This window comes from Carcharodon carcharias, chromosome 7, assembly GCF_017639515.1.
Source record: "Carcharodon carcharias isolate sCarCar2 chromosome 7, sCarCar2.pri, whole genome shotgun sequence".
Taxonomy (NCBI): Eukaryota; Metazoa; Chordata; class Chondrichthyes; order Lamniformes; family Lamnidae; genus Carcharodon; species Carcharodon carcharias.
The window spans coordinates 40,280,120-40,300,273 of record NC_054473.1 but is presented as its reverse complement, the minus strand read 5'-3'; the positions used below and the strand labels follow the sequence as shown (position 1 = coordinate 40,300,273).

Sequence of the window (20,154 nt, the reverse complement as noted above, 5' to 3'; positions counted from 1 at the left end):
AACCTTATAAGGACTTTTGGGGTCAGGCTTCCATATATCTTTCTGAGAAAGTAAAATTGAACAAGATCAGTTAAAGAAAAGAGCTAGATTATTTCCTATTCTCTTCTCTTTTGGGGATTTGTGGCATTGGTTCATTTTGCGAGAAGGTGAAGACTGAAAGAGACAGACAAACTGCCAGAAAGGCCAGTGCTGTTATATTTAGCAATTGGCTGAGTCACTGTCTAAAAACTGACAGCATGTGAACCTTGGAAAACAACGTGGTCAGAATGCTCCAGATTATATTTTGAGTAAAGAAATACAAGGTACGTTTTTTAAAAATCTGCTAGAACAGATATTTCTAGAAGCATGAATGTAGTGATAGCGGTTCTGTTTAATGATCAAGAGAAAGTGGCACCTAAGCAATTATGTTGTTTACTTAGTCACTAAATATAGACAGAGCAAATGAATCTGCAGCTCTTTTGGTTCCTGTTAGTTTCCACACTTCAGTTGGAAGTGAAAAATACTGGAAATTTATGTTTGGAACAAGTTTTGTTCTTATGTAAACTTTTTATCTTAGTTTAGCATACTTAGTGGTGAACTTTATTTTCTAAGGCATTTTCACCCTTTCAGCATCAAAGGGACAAAATATTTTCTATGAAAACATTCAGCATGAAAATCAGAGTTCGACCTAGAAATCTGATTGTCCCACATTTGATTTTCTAAGTTACTAAGTCGAATATGGTGTGCAGGAAATGTATGTTCATTAGGAACCATACGTGTGCCATTTCGATCAGGCTTCTTCCTAAGTGTACAGGGTGCATACCAAAACTATTTAAATCAAAAAGTAACTTTTGTAAGTAAGATTCCTTTGCTTGTATTAGGACCCTTGTGTGATATTGATCTGCCTCAATGACATGTGTTAAACTCATCTAGCTAATAAGCAATAAAGGATCCTTCACCAATGCTATTTAAAGAGATTATGCAATACTTAACAGGTTAGTTGCTGATTTGTAACTTCAGGCTGAATGAGTGTTTTTTGGTTTGCTATCTGACTCTGGAAAGTTAAGTTTGACTGCAGAGAAGAAGGTGTTTTAGCTGCCTTGTAAATAGTTTGATTGCAGTCAGGGATGGTCTGCCTTTGGAATTGCCAGAGAAGGAGGGGTAACAGGGCAACCAGCAGAGAGCAGGGGCTCTGTACAGTTGTGATAAGAGAGGAAAATAAGGATATTACACAGGAGGCCTTACCCACAGTGGATAGTCAGGGAACATTTATCCTTCACAAAGGGGGCTGCCACTGAGCTCTCTTACAATCACATATTGAGTCTCACACTGGGGCATGAACAGCATTGCATTTGGCTGTATAAGATTATCTTGGTCCATAACTTTTTATGCCATGAGTTTCTTTCAAGCTTCAACAGGTAACATCAGTGACATGTCACAATTCGCAGTCCATGCTGCCTCAGAGAGATCACCAAAGCTCTCTACAACAGGACGAACATCTACATTCGCTCCCAATGAACAGAGTGAAGCAGGGTGAGAGATCCCTGGGCTTCACCCATATGGTAAATTTACCCATGGTGCAAGGTGCCATAGATTATACCCAATGTGTTCCCCATCAGAAGCTTGGCATCTTTAACATTTGTATCAGCTTCCACTCAATGTACAATTGATTTGTGACCATCATGTAGCTCTGTGCCCAGTATCCTGGCAGCAGTCATTGTTCATTCATCCTGTGCCAGTCCTCTATGCCACTTTTATTTCTGCCAGGCAGTCAAATTACCATCGGGCAACAAGGGCTATCCTCTCCAAACATGGCACAAGATTCCTTTTGGTAACCTGGGCACATTTGCAGGGCTGGCCTACAAGAACCAAGCAACAAGAAATGTACCAAATAAGCAATCAGTGTGTTCAAGTAACACATCCACTACCTAGACAGTTCTGGAGAAGCTTTGCTGTACCAGCCTCAGATTTGTGGTCATTTGCTACATTCTCCATAACTTTGCCATCATGAAAGACCAGCCTATACCACCACCTGGGCAAAAAGCATTGCACCAAGGTAGAGGAGAATGACTAGGAGAGGCATGAACTACAAATGCCCTAGTTACCAGAGCTCAGAGAGAGTGCTTCACTTAAACCACTCTTCTTTGAAGAGTGCTTCACCTAAACCATCTCTCCAAATCCCCAGTACACCGACAGTCCCACATTCCTTATCACCATCCTTACTTCACCATCTGATTGCCTTCCTTCAGTTCAACCTTATGTGTCTTACTCTCACTTCACTAAAAGTATGAACAGAAAAACTAAATCTAGAGCAATAAATATATTTATCAAACAATTCAATTTCACCTGGGTCTAATCATTAACAGGAAAAATTATGAATCAGAATACAGAAAGTTTACAAATGCCATGCTCTGCTATTAGGTTAACTGAAGGGAGGCATATGTAAAACTATATTAAGACGGTGAGCAAGATAATAAAACTGAGGGAGGAAAATTGGAGGTAATTGATTTATACTCTATTTTCATATACCGGCAGGACTCTTTCACTACAAAAATATGGTTCGCTATTTCATTGGAGAGAAAAATAAACAAATCTTTAGGTCAGAATCTGACTTGGAACTTCCATCATGAATGAGAATACAACAAATGAAGAGTGGGCAGATGAAGAAATAATGCAGCATGTATTGGAACAAAGTCTACTAGAAATTGGTATACAGGATCCTTGTTTGCCTTCTGTTGAAGTGGAGGATTTAAGGTACAGTACAGTAATATTCTTACTTCCATCCTATGTCAAGTCCCAACACTTCACTTATTGCAGCCTTGTTCTGTTAAAAGTTATTCAGGGATACCGAACCAGTGCTTCCATCATTTTCTGCACAAATAAATATCTGTAGTTTATTCAGACTATAATTAGCAACATCATTTATGCTTGTGATATTGTTGTGTCTACAAGCTATAAAAGAAAATACAATAGTTGCAAACCTGGTTTCTCCCTGTGAATCATGCCAAGCTTTAATAGTAGTGAGTCAAGTTATGTATGTAACATCTGCTCCCGCCGGTGGGGCGAATCATGGCAAGAAGGGGCACAAATTTTGGCATGATGGGAAAAGTCAATTTCCCACTGGCAGGAAACTAGTTTAGAATTTTGTTCTCCTGACTTTGATGCTGATTAAAGGTGGGTTGAGTTTCCCACTGATCTATGTCGGGAATCACATTTGTGTTCATTTTTATCTCATGAATGCTCATTTAAAGGCCAACTTGCCAGAATTATGGTTCGTCTCCAAATTAAGTTCCCCACAAGTGGAAAACTAGGACAGTCTGTTTCCCGATTGTATATAAGTGCCGTGCACCTGGTGAGCTTCAGTTTATCAACAACTGGCGTAGATGCTGCTTTCACCTGCCTTTAAGAGCTTTGTTGCAAGATTTCGGATGCTTGTATCAGAAGCTGCGCCAAAACTGAGCACGGGAGGCAATACCAGCAGGAAAAAGCAAGCGGGAGGCAGGACTGGGGCTGGGGGTGGAACACGGGAGGGAAAGGGGAAATTGGAGGCAGGACCGGAGAGGGTATTGGAACATGGGATGGAACTCAGAGGCAAGGCTAGGAAGGTTGGGGGTGAGGGGTGTTCAAGGAACAGTGTGGAGTAGTGAAAAACTGCCCTGGGCAAGAGGTATAAGACTGTCCAAGGAGGAGTCAGAGACTCTCCTGGGGCTAAGACAACGCAGTCAGGATCATATTGAACAGATTGTCCTTGGGTTAAGGCCACACTGTCGGGGACAATTCAGACAGTTCTTCCTGGGGCTTTGCGGGCCAGGTTAGAGGGCTGTACATGGCATGCATGTCTTGAGCCAGTCTTGAGCAAGGGAAAGCCTCTTTGGGCAGAGACAGCATGGCACGCAAGGTGTAGTCAGTCACCTAAGGAATTTGGCCATGGGGTTTAGAGGCATGGTACTGTGAAGCAAATGGCACAGTCATGGTCAGGGGAGGCATCTGCATCCTATAACTTGGTAGCTGAAAAGTCATGGTGGGTAGTGGGTGGTCTCATTGGGGAAGGGGGTCATGTGAACTCAAGAAGGGGAAGGGTCAGATTAACAAAGGGGAAGGGTCAGATTAACAAAGGGCATGGGGATATCAACATTAAAGAATTCAACAGGGAGGACAGGAATATCAACATGAACAATGATGGGGTCAAGGGTAACAGGGAGGCTGGATAGTGACAGCAGGAAAAGGGATTAGGAGGTGGTGAATATGGAGGAAGATGGGAGGAACTCGGGTGGATGATAACAGGAGGTCAGAAGCTGGTCCCACTCTCAAAAGGCAATAGCACCACTTTTGCAATCATCTAAGAATGATGCAGTTTGAAAAACAAGCTGGAAGAAAATTGGTCAGGGAGGGGTCTCAGTGTGTGGGAGGAGTTCAACACAGCAAATCTTGGCCAGTTGAAGGGGCACCCTATAACTCTTACTCAAACCATGGAGCGTATGACTGAACTGAATGCTGGATTCGAGGGTCACATGTGCAATGAATGAGATTGGCTTCTAAAAATGTGCGTTCAGGCAACAATCCATTACGTTTGGGAGCTGCAGTGCATATGGTCTTAAATGGCATCTGATCCTTATAGAGACATGTCAGAATAGATGCAGGATCCAAGAATCAATGCACACGTCTGCTGCGCAGAGGCAGCATGGGCCCTACAAACCTCCATCTTCCGACTGTATTGGTCATGGCATTCAAGGCATCATGCTTGCAGTCAGGACACAAGTACAAGGACTGGGTATCCATATTTATTGTAAAGGCCACTGGAGGACAACCAACACAAGGCTGACTGTGCCTCCTAGGATTTGGGTCTTTTGACCCGAATGAAGACCTTCATTGTGAGGAAAAAGCTCAGCCACCTGTCATCCTCCAGGATGATATCATCCTGGAAGGGTTGGCCTTGGTATGCAATGTGCAGACTAGGGGAAAGTCTAGGGCTGTAGAATGCATAGCTGCCTTGTATATGGAGGGAGACAAATCAACAGGAATTAACATTATTTGCTTAATTGTATCTGTTCACAGAAACAGGGAAGAGTTGAGAATGCAGGCTGCAGGCAATAGTGCCTTCTTGATAGGTTTGATGCAAATGAGGAAAAGAAGGGCCTTTTGCCAATTGGCACAGCTCGGAAGACCGTCGCCCTGAGGAACAACAGGCAGTGGGGATACAGGAATACCAGATGCTGACAAAGAGGGTCTAAATCCACAAAGATGTTTGGCGTGACCAATGGTCTACAAAAGATGCAGCTCATACATGGAGATGAGTGAAAGACAGTGCCAAAGCTGCCTTTGCGTGTCTAGGGGTGTGGTAGCTCATATTTGCCACATTCTCCATGGGGAACTCACGCCACGTGGGCTTGGAGGGTATTAAATGCCAATTGCTCTTTAGGTTACCGCTGCACTCAACATTTTTGCCAGCGGATCCTTCCAGGGTTCCATTGGGCAATTTAGCTGAATCTCACAATTAGCAACAGATAAATGCATAAGGGAGGTGAAGGGGACCGATGCCCCTTTCAGTAAAGCTCACCATTACGTGCAGTTCCTTATGGATGAAGCAGGACAAGCTGTCAGGGCTGTGGGATTCGCTGCAATGCCAGGCTTTCTACGAGTACAGGGTGCGATCGACTGTACTCATATGACTTTGAGAGCTCCCTGTCAGCAGCCTGGCCAGCTAATCTGTGATCACAGAAAGCAGATCATGCATGTTTGTGCTAGGTACCCAGGCAGCCCTCACAACTAGTATATCTTGAATCACTCAATGGTGCCACAGATCTTTGAGGGCCCTTGGCGCTTAGAGGGTTGGATCCTTGATTCATCATCAACAGACTGCATCTGAAGAGATATACAAAGCTGCAAATTCAGCCACAAGATCTTTAATGAGTAGACCAATGGCCTCTTAAGGATTTGTTTCAGATGTTTGAGCCGATCAGGCGGGGCTTTCCAATGGTCACCACAGGTGTTCCGCATCATCATTGTTTGCTGCACCCTGCACAACCTGGCAGCAGGATAGTGGTGTCTTCTGCAGCCCCTTCCGCCTTGGACCACCTCTTGGCCCTGCACCCCTTGTGCCTGTGCCTGTCATCCCAAAGATATGGAGGAGCTACCTGTCTCCTTAGATGAGGAGGACGTTGAAGGGGATGAGTTTGAGGAGAGCAAGGATTCAGAAGAGTCACATGAGAATGCCATTGCGCAGGCATGATGCAGAAGATTTGTAGCTATGAGGTGACAACCTCATAGCTACAAGATTCCAGGAGGAATAAGGTGAAGACAAGTTGTTACGAGTGCAATTCTCTTCATGCTTCAGTGCAGGGGAGACAACAAGACCTTCATTGTCATCTTCAACATCTCACGAAAGGATATCAATCTCACAATGATGACAGAGGAAGCATAAGTCACCCTCAACCCTAACGATGGGGTCACCTTTGGAAGGTGCAGTAGCCTAAGGAGCATGTGGCTGCTGTGTAATGGGATAAGCACTCCACTCGTGAAAATCCTTAAACAGCTACACATAGTACAGTCCTTTCAAACATGGCATAAACAAGACAGTGGCCTGGCCATGGCATCCTTCAAGAGGTAGAAGCATTATTGCACACATAGATGCACTCAAGCCAGTGTGACAGCAGCTTAGTATGGCGACTCTAAGAGGAAAAACATTTGTTAATGGTTAGTGCTTGACCATCTGAAGGTGGAGCTTCAACTGGACAGCGTCATCTCCCCAAACACCAGCTCAGAGGCCACATCTTGATACAGAGCCCAAAAAAGCCATGAGACATCAAGATGCAGTGATCTGTCACATGGCAACATGGATGCAAAGCTGCACCTAATGTTAGCACCTTACACACAGAGTGGTTCAGAGGACCATCCTGTGATTATTGACAAACACTCATTATCCTGCATTCATCGGAAGCCTGCCATGTTTATATCCTGCATTGCTTTGGCATCTGGGAAGACGTGGCCCAGTCAGTTTTGAAACAACATTCAATGATACCTTATTCCCTTCGTAGATCTGATGAACACTCAGGAGATGTGCCGGAGCATCACTTTCATATCATTAAGTCCTCAACATTGTCCATTCCACAAAGGTCAATCCTTGCTATGAACCCTAAGTCACTGATTTCACAATCCTGTGGCGAATTTCATATCAATTAGCATTCTGTGACTTCAAAGAGGGATTTCGTCAAACAACAGCCACTCAGAAGAAAAGTAACATCCTCACTGGTAACTGGACAGCTTCATCAGGAAGAGCACACACCTCTGACATCACACATTTCATTCCCATCTAGCAGACATTTCAAATATCACCGAATGGAATCAACTTCCATTGCTCAGTGTCATGCGTGGGGAGAGTAGGAAGGAATAAAGGAATAACATTCAGCATTAAAAGCAGAGATGAAATCATGCTGCAGGATGGCATGAAAGGCTATTGTGCTTGACAATGAATAATACTTCTACCAAAACCTCACAGTCATAAAATGTAGGCCATTGCAAAGTACACTTGGGTGCATGTATCTCTGCTGATGGAGGGTCCAGGTGAACACAGTGATGGATCTTCAGCATCTTCATCTGAGATGGTCTTGGGGCTGGAGCTGAGGTGCTTGCTGGAACTCCTCCTCTGCCTTTTCTTGCTGGTAGCTGGACTGGAGCGAAGAAATAATTAATGATTGACTAGACAGGCACCTACACAATAGGTCACTCAGTCATTTTCCACATGTTGTCGATGTATGCTGCATGGAGCCTCACAGACTTGTTGGAGAAGTCCGATCTTGCCTTCTACACAAGAATGTTCTCTATCCATCCTGTGAGCTCTGCCGTCTGCTCCTCATGGGAGGAGAGTATCCTCAGCTCCAGGGTCCCCCATTGCAGCCTTCAATCTCTCCCGCCAATAATGGGTGAGCAAGTCTTGGATGAAGACAGAAGGATTGACTGTGAGCACTATGAAAGAGCAGTTCATAAGCATGCATGCCTGCTGTGTGAGCTGAGCTCTCCCCAGTAAGGTATGAAGACATCCTTTGTGCAGGATCTTACATGAGATGGTGATCTTAAAGTAGCTGGCAGATATTCAGTGCTGATGTCCCATCTGGTAGTATGTGATGTTTCTGTGGACACTAACCCTTAGACAGCCTGATGCCCTTATGTGAGTGTGCATTTGGAGCGCAGAGAAGGTTCACTTAGCCTGGCAGAGTGCATCAGATCATTCATTCTTTTCCTGCACTGCAGGGTAGTCTGTTTTTTGCGTGGCACAGGTGCTGACTTCCCTAGCGACCTCCTCCAAAGCCAAGGTGGTCAGGTGGGCGGACCTCCGGCTCTTATCCCTTGGAAAGCAGACCTCCCATCTTTCCTGGATGGCATGGAGGAGTATATCCAGAGAGGTATTGCTGAATTGTGGAGCTGAGGGTTCAGATCTTTTAGGTGCCCTGGGTTACCTGTCCTACACAACACCTGGCTTGCAGTGAGTGAACTTTTGTGTGTGAGTGCCGTTTAAATATGGCACCAGGACTTTCAACCTAATGAGGTAATGGTGGGGCGGATAAATCATTGCCTGCCCTGCCACGAGATTCGACAAGTTCCTTGCTGGTACATAATTAATGATCTGAAAAGTAGAAGATCGGGCGCGAAAATCTGCCCCACCATCCAGCGGGAATCACACCAAATTTCCCATCCACCACTGTACTTAGTCTCCAAATTGGAAAATTCCACCCATTATCTTTCAGATTTGAATGCTAAAAATGTTACCTAGATTACTCATGCTCCAGACTTCTAAACTTAATTTTTTAAGCAGCAGCCCTGTCTTCCAATTGAACTACTGGCCTGACCAAAGAATCAGTGGCTCCTTCAGACATTTACCATCACAGAATCCACACCCTGCATTTGATCACCAGCAATAACCATTACTAATTTAAAACTTAGAAAAGGCAATCACTTTTCAGCCTATTTTTCCTCCTCTTCTGAGGCATTAAATCTTGTTGGGTTGTAGTTGCACAGGTATTGCCCATTCCCCAACACCTCATCCACATGGCTAACTTCCATGTATTTTTGGCGTTGTGTCCACTATGGAAGGCATCACAGCTGAGCCCAATCCTGTCCTCACCTGGTGACCACACAAAACCGCTTTCCAACAGAGGTCACCAGATAGCGATCAAGAATATAAACCTGATTGAATGACTTTCTCCCTACGTAGACCAAGATATTAAGAATGATTGTATTGCCCGAACAGCAACTCTGACCAAGACTAGCTGAACCAGCACAGACCAGGAATTGAACCTGTTCATGGCCCGTAGGGCTCAGTAGCACACTGTAAGGTGTATTTACTCACTGAAGGAGCTCTGGCACATAGTTTTACACATAAGCCTTGAAAGATTTAAAGAAATTGCTTTCAAGCCTCAGAGAATCCAATGTCCAGCCTCAGAGAATCTAATGTCCAGCCAAGCAACCCTGTTAACATTGCATAGGTCTGGGTGTTTTATCTATATTTATCTATATTTAAAATTATTTCAAATTATATCATTTAGAAATGATTTAGAAAAAAAAATAATTGTTTAGCTCGATGCTTCAGCAGCATTGGGACTTGAACACCTTAACCACATTGGTATAAAGTAAGTAACTTAACCTATGTATTCCCAAGTGTGGAGCAATAGTAAACTCTGAACATATTTGTAAATGCGCAGTTCATATGTAACCTTGCTTTTGTGTTCAGGTTCTTACCAAGTAAAGAGAACAGGAAGATTGTCGAAGCAATACAAACAGGTGAACTAACGTACAAATACAGATGGTTTGCTATTAATCAGAATTTTTAATCTATGCATCTAAAAATAGAAATCTGAGTAAACATTTAACTGATAGCAGTATCTCACTTTGTTGGCTTTAGTTGGCTGCCTTTTTACTGTGTCTTATTTATTTTTGTGTTTGGAGTCTCTTGAATGCAGCAAACCCAGCCGAGAAATATTCAAATTTTCATAATGCAAAAATAGTAAATATAAGAATCAATCACGCTAGGTACCATACGTTATCCTGTAGTTAACAACGGTTTGTGAATTTTGGTTTGCTTTCTAGTACTTAATGTTTTCTTCCTGGAATTGTTAGGTGAATTGGCCAAAGGGGAGGGGAAGGTGAAAGGGAACTTACATTAAATCTATTCCATTGAACTAATGAGAATGCAAGTACTCATTCAAATATCAATCACCACAGGGAAGTTCCTGCCACTTGCAGTTCTAGTATTTGTCTCATAACATACACCTGATTACTCCAGTCATAGTATGACATCCCTCTTGTGCCAGGACAAAATATGATCTTCATTTCATGCACTGAGATTGTGCGTGTTCTGCAAAGTTGAATGTGTGTGCTTGATAGGTTATCTGAATTCTTGAAATTATTTTCTGGTTATCAGCATCCCATAAATGACATGACTGAAGAATGTTTAATTTCTAGGTCAGGAAGCAGATGTGCGCCAGCTGTCCATTCATTGCTCTGCATTTAATGAAGCTGATGATAGAGGCTGGCTTCCTCTGCATGAAGCAGCAGTACAATTAAATCAGGCAATTCTTGGAGCCACTTTTGAAGGTGACCGTGTCAATTTTAGTGTTTGTTCATCTGAAATCAACCGTGAAAACATTTATCTTGATTTGTATATTGATTAATTACCTCTTCAGGTGTGCTCCACCTCTCAACTCTTGTTACTTCCAATAACAATAGAAAGGCCAACCATATCAACTCATGATGAACAAGGGCTGCTATTGATATATATTAATGATAATTGACAACCAATTTGATGGAGTCTATAGCTTTAACTCAATCCTGCACCTACCCAATGTTTATGCATCTTTTAATAGGGGAAGACTTGTTGGTTTTTGCACCTTTTGAGCAAGAAGACTTGCATTACTTGCTTTCTTCATGTAAACTCACCCAATCACACACACAGGACTGGTGAACAATAAAATAGGTTCTTTTATTTGAAGACTAGTATACAAGTTACAGGAGAACTCAACAAACAGGTCTACTCCAGGGATTCAATGCACACACGCACATGTGCATGCACCCTGCTGGTCATCCTGGTACTGTGATGACACGTGTACAATATTTGCGCATCCTCTTAAAGCGATTTCACAACAGAGACCAGTTGTAATATTGTAATTGTTGTCTTGTCTGTAATGCACAAACTCAACAGAGACAAAGAATCAAAGTTGGACCTTCAGAGATTAGTATGACATTATGTGGTACATTTGTACCCACAAAGTTAGTGGGGAGAATTCACCTTTGAGTTCTCAGCCATTAAATTAAATGTAGAATATGCCCAGTTGTTAACCTCATATGTTGAATTGTTCAGTTAGCTTCACTTTAACTGTCAGCAATTACTAAAAAGCTATTAGTGTTGTATTTGATTCCTTTTAGCAACTGGATTAGGATTTCCGTTAAGTAGTTTCATTTCATGAAAAGACAGAGGATAAAGAAGGTGCCTTATAAAAAAAACAATATACTTCAGATGCTGGAAATCTGAAATAAAAACAAGCTGCTGGAAATTACTCAGTCCGACTGGCAGCATCTGTAGAGAAAGGTTAATGGGCAGAATTTTCCTGTTGACATGCAGGAGCGGGCCCCACACAATGACGTGTAAAATGACACGCGGTGACATTGGTTGAATGTCCTGATGTCACCGCGCACCATCGCGATATTTCATTGGGCAGGCGCGCAATGATCTCCGCTACACGCGCGCCATTAATTAATGGGCCACTTAAGGTCCTGGAGGCGCCCATTGACGGCGATTTTTTGGCGCCCATGCGATCTTCAGGTCATCGTACGGGCACAATGCGCAGGCGGATAGGACACATTTGTATAAACCTCATCCAGGGGCGGGATAAGAGGGCTCAGTGGGGTTGAGAGTGTGCTCTGTCAAACATTAATTTTTCAAAGTAACTGATACTTGCCTGTGTGAGCAGAAATACTTCAAAATGCATATCAGCTGCGTAGTCTGGACTCACGACCTTCAGGTCAACACTCTGAAATGAGAAATCTTTTTTGGGCCTGCAGGTTTCAGGAAGCCTTCCCTTAGCTTAGGAATGGGAGTTGAACTCTACACTGGAGGCACCTCCTCTGAGGAGGAAGGGACGGCTAGAAGGGGGAGGAGGCCAGGAGTGCACATTCAGCTTCCAGGGGAGCCACCTTTGGGAGGACAAGTTCAGGCACAAGGGGTACAGGGCCAAGAGGTAGTCCAAGATGGAAGGGGCCACAGAAGATGCCACTATCCTGCTGCCAGGGTTTACAGGCGACGAAGCAGCTACCTCAATATGTCTGAGGTGCAGTGCCGAAGGAGGCTCCATCCCTCAAGGGAGACTCTATCTGTTGGATGATTGGGCCTGAGATCGCCACGAACTGTGTGGGTGGACACCCCATGCCTGTGGCTCTAAAGGTCACAGCTGCCCTCAACTTTTATGCCTCTGGCTCCTTCCAGGGGTCGGTGGGTGATCTTTGTGGTGTCTCCCAATCAGCTGTCCACGCTTGTGTCGAGCAGGTTACAGACGCTCTGTTCAGGCGTGCATTGACCTTCATCCACTACCGTTGGGACCAGGCAAGCCAGACACAGCGAGCCAGAGGCTTCATGGCCATTGCTGGCTTCCCCCGCATCCAGGGGGAAGGATGGCTGCTGAGTGACAAGGTCTATCCCCTCAGAAGGTGGCTCATGCCGCCTCTCCGCCATCCAAGAAGCTGAGCAGTGGTACAATAGGAGCCACGCCTCCACAAGGGCTGTGGTGGAGAGAACCATCGGTCTTCTCAAAATGCGTTTCCGATGTCTGGACCGTTCGGGGGCGCACTCCGGTACCCCCCAGATCGTGTGTCGCTGATAGTGGTTGCATGCTGCACTCTCCACAATCTTGCACTGGAAAGGGGGGACGCTGTGGATGAAGAAGATGTAGACACAGTGGCTGCGGCTGCACACGACGAGTCCAGCAGTGAGTCCGAGGCTGAGCACATACAGGGAAACGCTGAGGGGGTAGACGGTGACCTGGGCATACTCCAGGGAGGGAGGGACACCCAGAAGACTTTAATCAGCTAGCACACCACAGATGGACCTCCCGGACAAGCCTGGGCTGCAGACTCTATACTCGATACCTGAGTGCAAAATCTGCCTTGGTAGGAACATTAACTAACAATAAAGCAGAATGTCCCACAAATCACAAATCACTCATAACATTATTGGTAACCATCCACCTGCAGAAGAGGCACCCTCAGCCATGGTGACATGTCTAAATTTAATATTATAACAAAAGGAACTTAAGAAAACAAAATGACAAAGGTGTTCAACATCACACCAAATCATAAAGACCTCATTGAGGGCCAACACAAAAGCACCAGTGATAAACCAGTGGTGTACCTAAGGTGCCTTATGTTTACACTTATGGTGCTGCCCCCTCACTGGGAGTGGCTTGTAAGACAGCCTGCTGACTCTGCTGTCCTGTTGGCCTTGATGGGCTGGCCCCACCTGGGAGGGAGCTGCCAGTTCCACAGTTGGCATCTCTCCAGTCGTCGCAGTATCATCGGATGCAATGGTCACTGGCAGAGGGGCGGAGGAGCTGCCACCCTCAACTGGAGTGCCCTGAGAGGAGCCCGCAGGCATGAAAGGCAGCTGGGCACCAATGTGAAGTCTCTTTGGACCTCCCTGCTCACTGTGGATGGATGGGCACCGAGCTGGGAAACTTGGTGCCCAGACCATCTCCCACACTGGCACTGATCAGCTGAGGTCAATGCCAATGTGAGGGCTTGCTGGTCAGAGCGCATCACCAGGAAACCCTTATGAGTCTCCTGGAGGAGCCTCTCCATGAAAGTCACCATTCACTCCATGGAGGACACATGGCGCTCGGACATGAGGTTCATTGCTTCGGCGATGGTCCACGTAGACTCCTCCACCACGGACACCAAGCCAAGCATAGCCTCATGTATCTCCACCAGGTTCTCCCGCACACCCGGCCACATTTCCTGCGTTTGCTGCATCGCGGACGACTCCAGAGGCACATCATCAGAAACCGACTGAGCATGTGCCTGGTCCCCTGCAGTCTCCCAACTGCTGGCGCCATGGGCACCCTTTGTCTCTGCCAGCTCCTCCAGCGAGGGTGAAGTGCCCTCACCGCTGTGCCCCGGGACACTAGCCGATGTTCTAATTCCCACTGAGGTGCTAATTTCTGCGCTGATGCCTGCCTCGCAGAAATGGTGTGATGCTGGTGAGTCCATGACTTCAGTGCTCTCAGGTGTGAGAGGGGACCTCTGCTGTTCCTCCTCCCGGCCCTGCTCCACTGATGCTGAAAGGAAGAACAAGGACTTTTGACTAGTTAACATGGAAGCAATGTCCCTTGGTTGGGGGGTGGGGGGCACCAGGGGGAAAGCCTACCTGCTGGGTTAAGTGACCAATGCCAACATTGGTACTCATCCTTCCGGAGTGCAAGAGGTCATTGAAGCGCTTGCAGCACTGGATCTATGTGTGTTGCACCACGTTGTGGGAGTTCACTATCTCCGCCATCTCCTCCCAGGCACGTTTGTGGGGGGGGCCTCCTCCTCCCATCCTGGGGTACGAGGACCTCCCGCCGTGCTGCCACCTCCTGGAGGAGGGCAGAAAGGCAGTCATCAGAAAAACGAGGGGCACAGTGCCTACCCTCCTGCCTGGCCTGCTTACAAGCAGCGGTTTGGGAATCCCTTCCAGTAATCAAGTTCGTCAGCCTTTGAAAGGCTGCAGCAGCTTTTTTAAACAGGCCTCCAGGTCACCATTGGACCTGGTGGTCATTACAATCCCACCACCGCCCGCCCACTCCCACTGCCCTCGGGAGCCACGAATCACGCTGGGCAGGCCTTAAATGGCCCACCTGCGCAAAATGGTGGCACAGATCACGGGCGGCAATCGGGTCCGTGCCCACCCTGCCCACTCCACCCGCTCACCAGCCAGAAAATTCTGCCCAATGTTTCAGATCAATGATCTCTTATCAGAACTGAAAAGAGCTAGCTATGCAACAGATCTCAAGCAAGTAGAGAGGCAGGAAGGGGTATAGAGGAGAAAGAACAAAAGGGAAGTTTTATGACAGGGTAGATTGACAAAAGGGTGATTGTGCAAGGCAAAAGGGATGGTAATGGGTCAATTAAAGAAATAAAATATTGTTCTAGGATGAGGTGTAAATGGAAGCAGCAGAATCATTACCAATAGCTGCTGTCTGAAAAAATGGGAGTGGTAGTTATGACCTGAAATTGGTGAACTCAGTCCTGAGTCTGGAAGGCCGTCAAGCGTGGCAAAGATTAGTGGTAAGCCAGGGGATTGGGAAGGTTTTAAAAACTAACAAAAGGTGACCAAAAAATAATAGAGGGAGAAAATAAACTTTGAGGGTAAACTAGCTAGTAATATAAAAACAGACAGCTAGAGCCTCTTTAAATATTTAAAAGGGAAGAGAGAGACCAAAGTGAATAAAGCCTCCTTACAGAATGAGGGTAGGGAAATAATAATAGGGAATCAGGAAATGGCAGAATAGTTGAATAAATATTTTGCTTCAGTCTTCATGGTAGAAGACACTAATAGCATTCCAATACTAAATAATCAAGGGGCAAAAGAATGGAAGGAAATAAATACAATAACTATTATTAGAGAAAAAGTACCGGTAAACTAATGGGGCTAAAGGCAGCTAAGCCCCCTGGACCTGATGGGTTGCATCCTAGAATATTAAAGGAAGTGGCTACAGAGACAGTGGATGCACTGGTAGTAATCTTCCAGGACTCCTTAGATTCTGGAAAAGTCCCAGAGGATTGGAAAACAGCTAATGTAACACCCTTATTCAAAAAGGGATGGAGACAAAAAAACAGGCAACTATAGGCCAGTTAGCTTAACATCTGTCATTGGGAAAATGTTAGAGTCTATTACAAAGGATGTAATAGCAGAGCATTTAGAAATGCATAATCTAAGCAAGCAGAGTCAGCACGGCTTCATGAAGGGGCAATCATGCTTGACAAATGTATTAGAATTCTTTGAGGAGGTAGCAAGCAGGATGGATGAAGGGGAACCAGTAGATGTAATATATTTGGATTTCCAAAAGGTGTTCGATAAGGTACCACACGTAAGGCTACTTAATAAGATAAGAGCCCATGGTTTTGGGAGTAGTATATGAGCATGGATAGAGGATTGGCTAATTAATAGAAGACAGCATTGGGATAAGGGGGATATTTTCAGGATGGCAACCTGTAACTAGTGGAGTGCCACAGGGATCAGTGCTGGGGCCTCAATTATTTACAATATATATTAATGACTTAGATGAGGGAAGTGAATGTACTATCACCAAATTTGCAGATGATACAAAAATAGATGGGAAGGCAAGTGGTGAGGATGACACAAAAAGTCTACAGAGGAATATAGACAGGGTTAAGTAAGTGGGCAAAAAAGTGGCAGATGGAACTTAATGTGGGAAAATGTGAGGTTATGCACTTTGGCAGGAAGAATAGAGGAACTGAATATTATTTAAATGGAGAGAGACTGCAGAAGGCTGCAGTACGGAGGGATTTGGGAGTCCTTGTGCCTGAATTCCAAAAAGCTAGCATACAAGTTGAATAGGTACTAGGGAAGGCAAATGGAGTGTTGGCCTTTATTTCAAAGGGAACGGAGTATAAAAATAGGGAAGTCTTGCTAAAACGATACAAGGCACTAGTTAGACCACATCTAGAATATTATGAATAGTTTTGGTCCCCTTATCTAAGGAAAGATATACTGTCATTGAAGGCAGTCCAGAGAATGTTCACTAGGTTGATCACGGGTATGGAGGGATTTTCTTAGGAGGAGAGTTTGAGTAGGTTGAGCCTGTACTCATTGGAGTTTGGAAGAATGAGAGGCGACCTTATTGAAACATAAGATTCTTAGGGGGCTTGACAGGGTAGATGGTGAAAGGTTGTTTCCCCCTGTAGGAGAGTCTAGGACCAGAAGGCATAATCTCAGAGTAAGGGATCATACATTTAAAACAAATGAGGAGGAATTTCTTCTCTCAGAGGGTAGTTAATAGTTGATTTGAATTGCCAAATTTAGGTTTTTATTTCTAACTAAGGTTTCATTTCATTGCAGCTTCTCTTCCTAGTACGTGGGAGCAGAAAACCCTGAAGGGTGAAACCCCTCTCTTTTTGGCAGTTGAGTTGAATCTTATAGATAATGTGCAGTATTTACTTGTGAAGGGCTGCGAACCCAATGCCAAGGATGAAGAGGGCAATTCTCTTTTAATAGCCGGTAAATCTATGCTACTTGGCTTTATCAAAGAAAAGGATTGAAATCTACATCCATTTAATTACTTTACATGCTACCTACTTATTGCTATTAACTGATTTAATGTTGGTATCATTAGAATTAAATATCCATTGCTCCTCTGGGTTTTCATATTTTTCTACTCCTAAGTTATTATAGAATAGTACAGCAAAAAAGGAGATCAACCATTCCACAGAGTCTGCGCCTTCATTTTAGTCTTCCTTTTTGTTTTGTTTTTTTTCATATTTTGGACCCATCTTTCCAATGACATAGACACAAAGGCTCAGCTGCTTGATCATATGGATGTAAAAGATCCCATGACAGTATTTTAAAGAAAGCAGGGAGCTGCGTCAGTCCTGGTGCCCCTGGAAACAGATCATATAAAGGATCTAACACTTGATAAATCAGACACGAGATTTACGATTACCATGAGATGTTTTCTAAACTTATCAGAATCAATAACCAATGTATTGTTAAGCTCTTAAAATTTGTGATCTTATTTATATGTTAGTTGAAATCTGAATGCGGCCAAGCCAATAAAACCCATTTTCTCCTTTCAAAGCTATAAGAGATGGAGATCTTGATGTTACCTCGCTGCTGTTACGTTTTGGGGCAGCTGTGAATTTGGAATGCAATAATAGGAGGACAGCCCTGCATGAAGCTGCCAATCTGGGTAGGAAGGATTTAGTGGATTTACTGATTCATGCTGGAGCCACAATAGACCCCAGAAGTGCCTTTGGACTCACTCCACTAGCTCTTGCTGCACAGAATGGACATACAGAAGTGGTTAAAGTTTTACTCCAAAAAGGTAATGCATCATTTGTGTAGTTTTTATCCTACTGATTAGGGAGCACCCATGGCTCTTGTTACATGACTGAAGCAATGTCTGATGACTAAAACCCAAAGCAGAGTGACATACTATCAGTTGAGGCTCAACATGTTGCAAAGCCTCAGTGTCTTGCTGAGACACAAGCTCCACTCTCAGTGCATCATCAATAATTAAAACATAGGAATTGCTAGATGAGAAAAGACCAAGGTCCAACTGGTTAATCATCTACCATCCTAGCAGTCACATGATACAAAATAATGGAGTACTGACTAATCAGAGCACTCAATCTCTACCAATTAATCTACAACAGAACTAGACATGACACAAGCAAAATCCCAGGGTGGAGAGCTTTAGGAATCATAGGTGCAAAGCTTCCTGTTTCTCCCAAGCACGCTACCCTTACCACGTGTCATAAAATCATTGAATAATACAGCACAGCAGAAGGCCATTTGACCCATTGTGCCTGAGCCAACTCTTTGAAAGAGCTAACCATATGTCCCATTCATTACTTATTCCACTGCAATTTCTTCTCCTTCAAGTATTTATCCAATTCATAGTTCAACTCCTAAACCTTATCCCAAAATGTTATTTTCTAAAAGAAACCTATCTAAGTTACATTTGAATAAATCAATTCTAACTGCTTCCACCGTTTCCCTAGGAAACCAGTTCTATAAATTGACTACTCACTCACTGAAACATTGGGTGGAATCTTGTGAAGATGATGGGGGTCTCAGCCACTGGCTAGAGAGCCAACAAGACTTCTTGCCGCCTCTTCCTGGGAAGGCCTGCTGCATCTTATGCCACTCAGGCAATTGACAGGACAGTGACAGGTCGTCCCCTGGGACCCCAGTGGTGGGAGCCCCGCCCACCAAGAGCTGCTGGCCAATCAGAGGCCTGCAGTTCTTCTGTACACAGCAGCACCACCAAATAAGTGGCGGCTGCTGCTGGTACTAGACTCACCCGAGGCCTCAGATTGAATAGGGGCAGGTAAGTGATGGTAAGGTCATGGGGTGGGTGTTCACAGAGACAGGGGTGAGGTGGATTGGCATAGTGGTATTGGTACTAGATTAATAATCCAGAGGCCCAGCATAATGCTCTGGGGACGTGGGTTCAAATTCCACCATGGCAGATGGTGGAATTTGAATTCAATAAAATATCTGTCATTAGAAGTCTAGTGATGATCCCGAAACCATTGTCGATTGTTGTAAAAGCCCATTTGGTTCACAGATGTCCTTTAGGGAAGGAAATCTGTTGTCCTTACCTGGTCTGTCCTTCATGTGACTGCAAAACCACAGCAATGTGGTTGACTCTTACACGCCTCTAAAATGGCCCTAGGATGCCACGCAGTTGTAACAAATCACTAAAAACAAGCCAATAAGGAGTGACACCAGGTGGACCACCTGGCATCGACCTAGGCACTGGAAAAGACAATGACAATGGCAATTGCAGCCCTGTTGACCCTGCAAAGCCCTCCTTACTAACATCTGGGGGCTTCTGCTACGATTGGGAGAGCTGTCTCACAGACTATTCAAGCAACAGCCTGACATAGTCATACTCACAGAATCATATCTCACAGATAATGTACCAGACACCACCATCACCATCCCTGGGTGTGTCCTGGCCCACCAGCAGGCCAGACCCAGCAGAGGTGGCAGCACAGTGATATACAGCTGGGAGGGAGCTGTCCTGGGAGTCCTCAACATCGACTCTGGTCCTCATGAAGTCTCATGACATCAGGTCAAACATGGGTAAGGAAACCTCCTGCTGATTACCACGCACCACACCCCCCTCCCCTGCCTCAGCTGATGAATCAGTGCTCCTCCATGTTGAACACCACTTGGAAGAAGCACTGAGGGTGGCAAGGGTGCAGAATGTACTCTGTGTGGGGGACTGCAATGTCCATCACCAAGAGTGGCTCGGTAGCACCACCACAGACCAATCTGGCCGAGTCCTAAAGGTGCCAGACTGGATTTGCAGCAAGTGGTGAGGGAAAACCCTACTTGACTTCACCCTCACCAACTTGCTACCACAGAGGCATCTGTCCATGACAGTGTCGGTAGGAGTGACCACGGCA

At 44.9% G+C, this 20,154-nt stretch overlaps 1 protein-coding gene across 1 annotated transcript in view; it reads left to right on the top strand.

Moving 5' to 3' along the window:
• The first annotated feature begins 222 nt into the window (after positions 1-222).
• Positions 223-20,154, top strand: part of LOC121280238 (dynein heavy chain 12, axonemal-like) — a 38,021-nt gene continuing 18,089 nt past the window's right edge. Inside the window, exons 1-6 of the mRNA XM_041192014.1 lie at positions 223-302; positions 2,515-2,733; positions 9,704-9,753; positions 10,435-10,566; positions 17,078-17,236; positions 17,814-18,059. Of these exons, the coding sequence (XP_041047948.1) occupies positions 2,606-2,733; positions 9,704-9,753; positions 10,435-10,566; positions 17,078-17,236; positions 17,814-18,059 (715 nt within the window). The 5' untranslated portion in view covers positions 223-302; positions 2,515-2,605. The remainder of the gene's footprint in view (positions 303-2,514; positions 2,734-9,703; positions 9,754-10,434; positions 10,567-17,077; positions 17,237-17,813; positions 18,060-20,154) is intronic.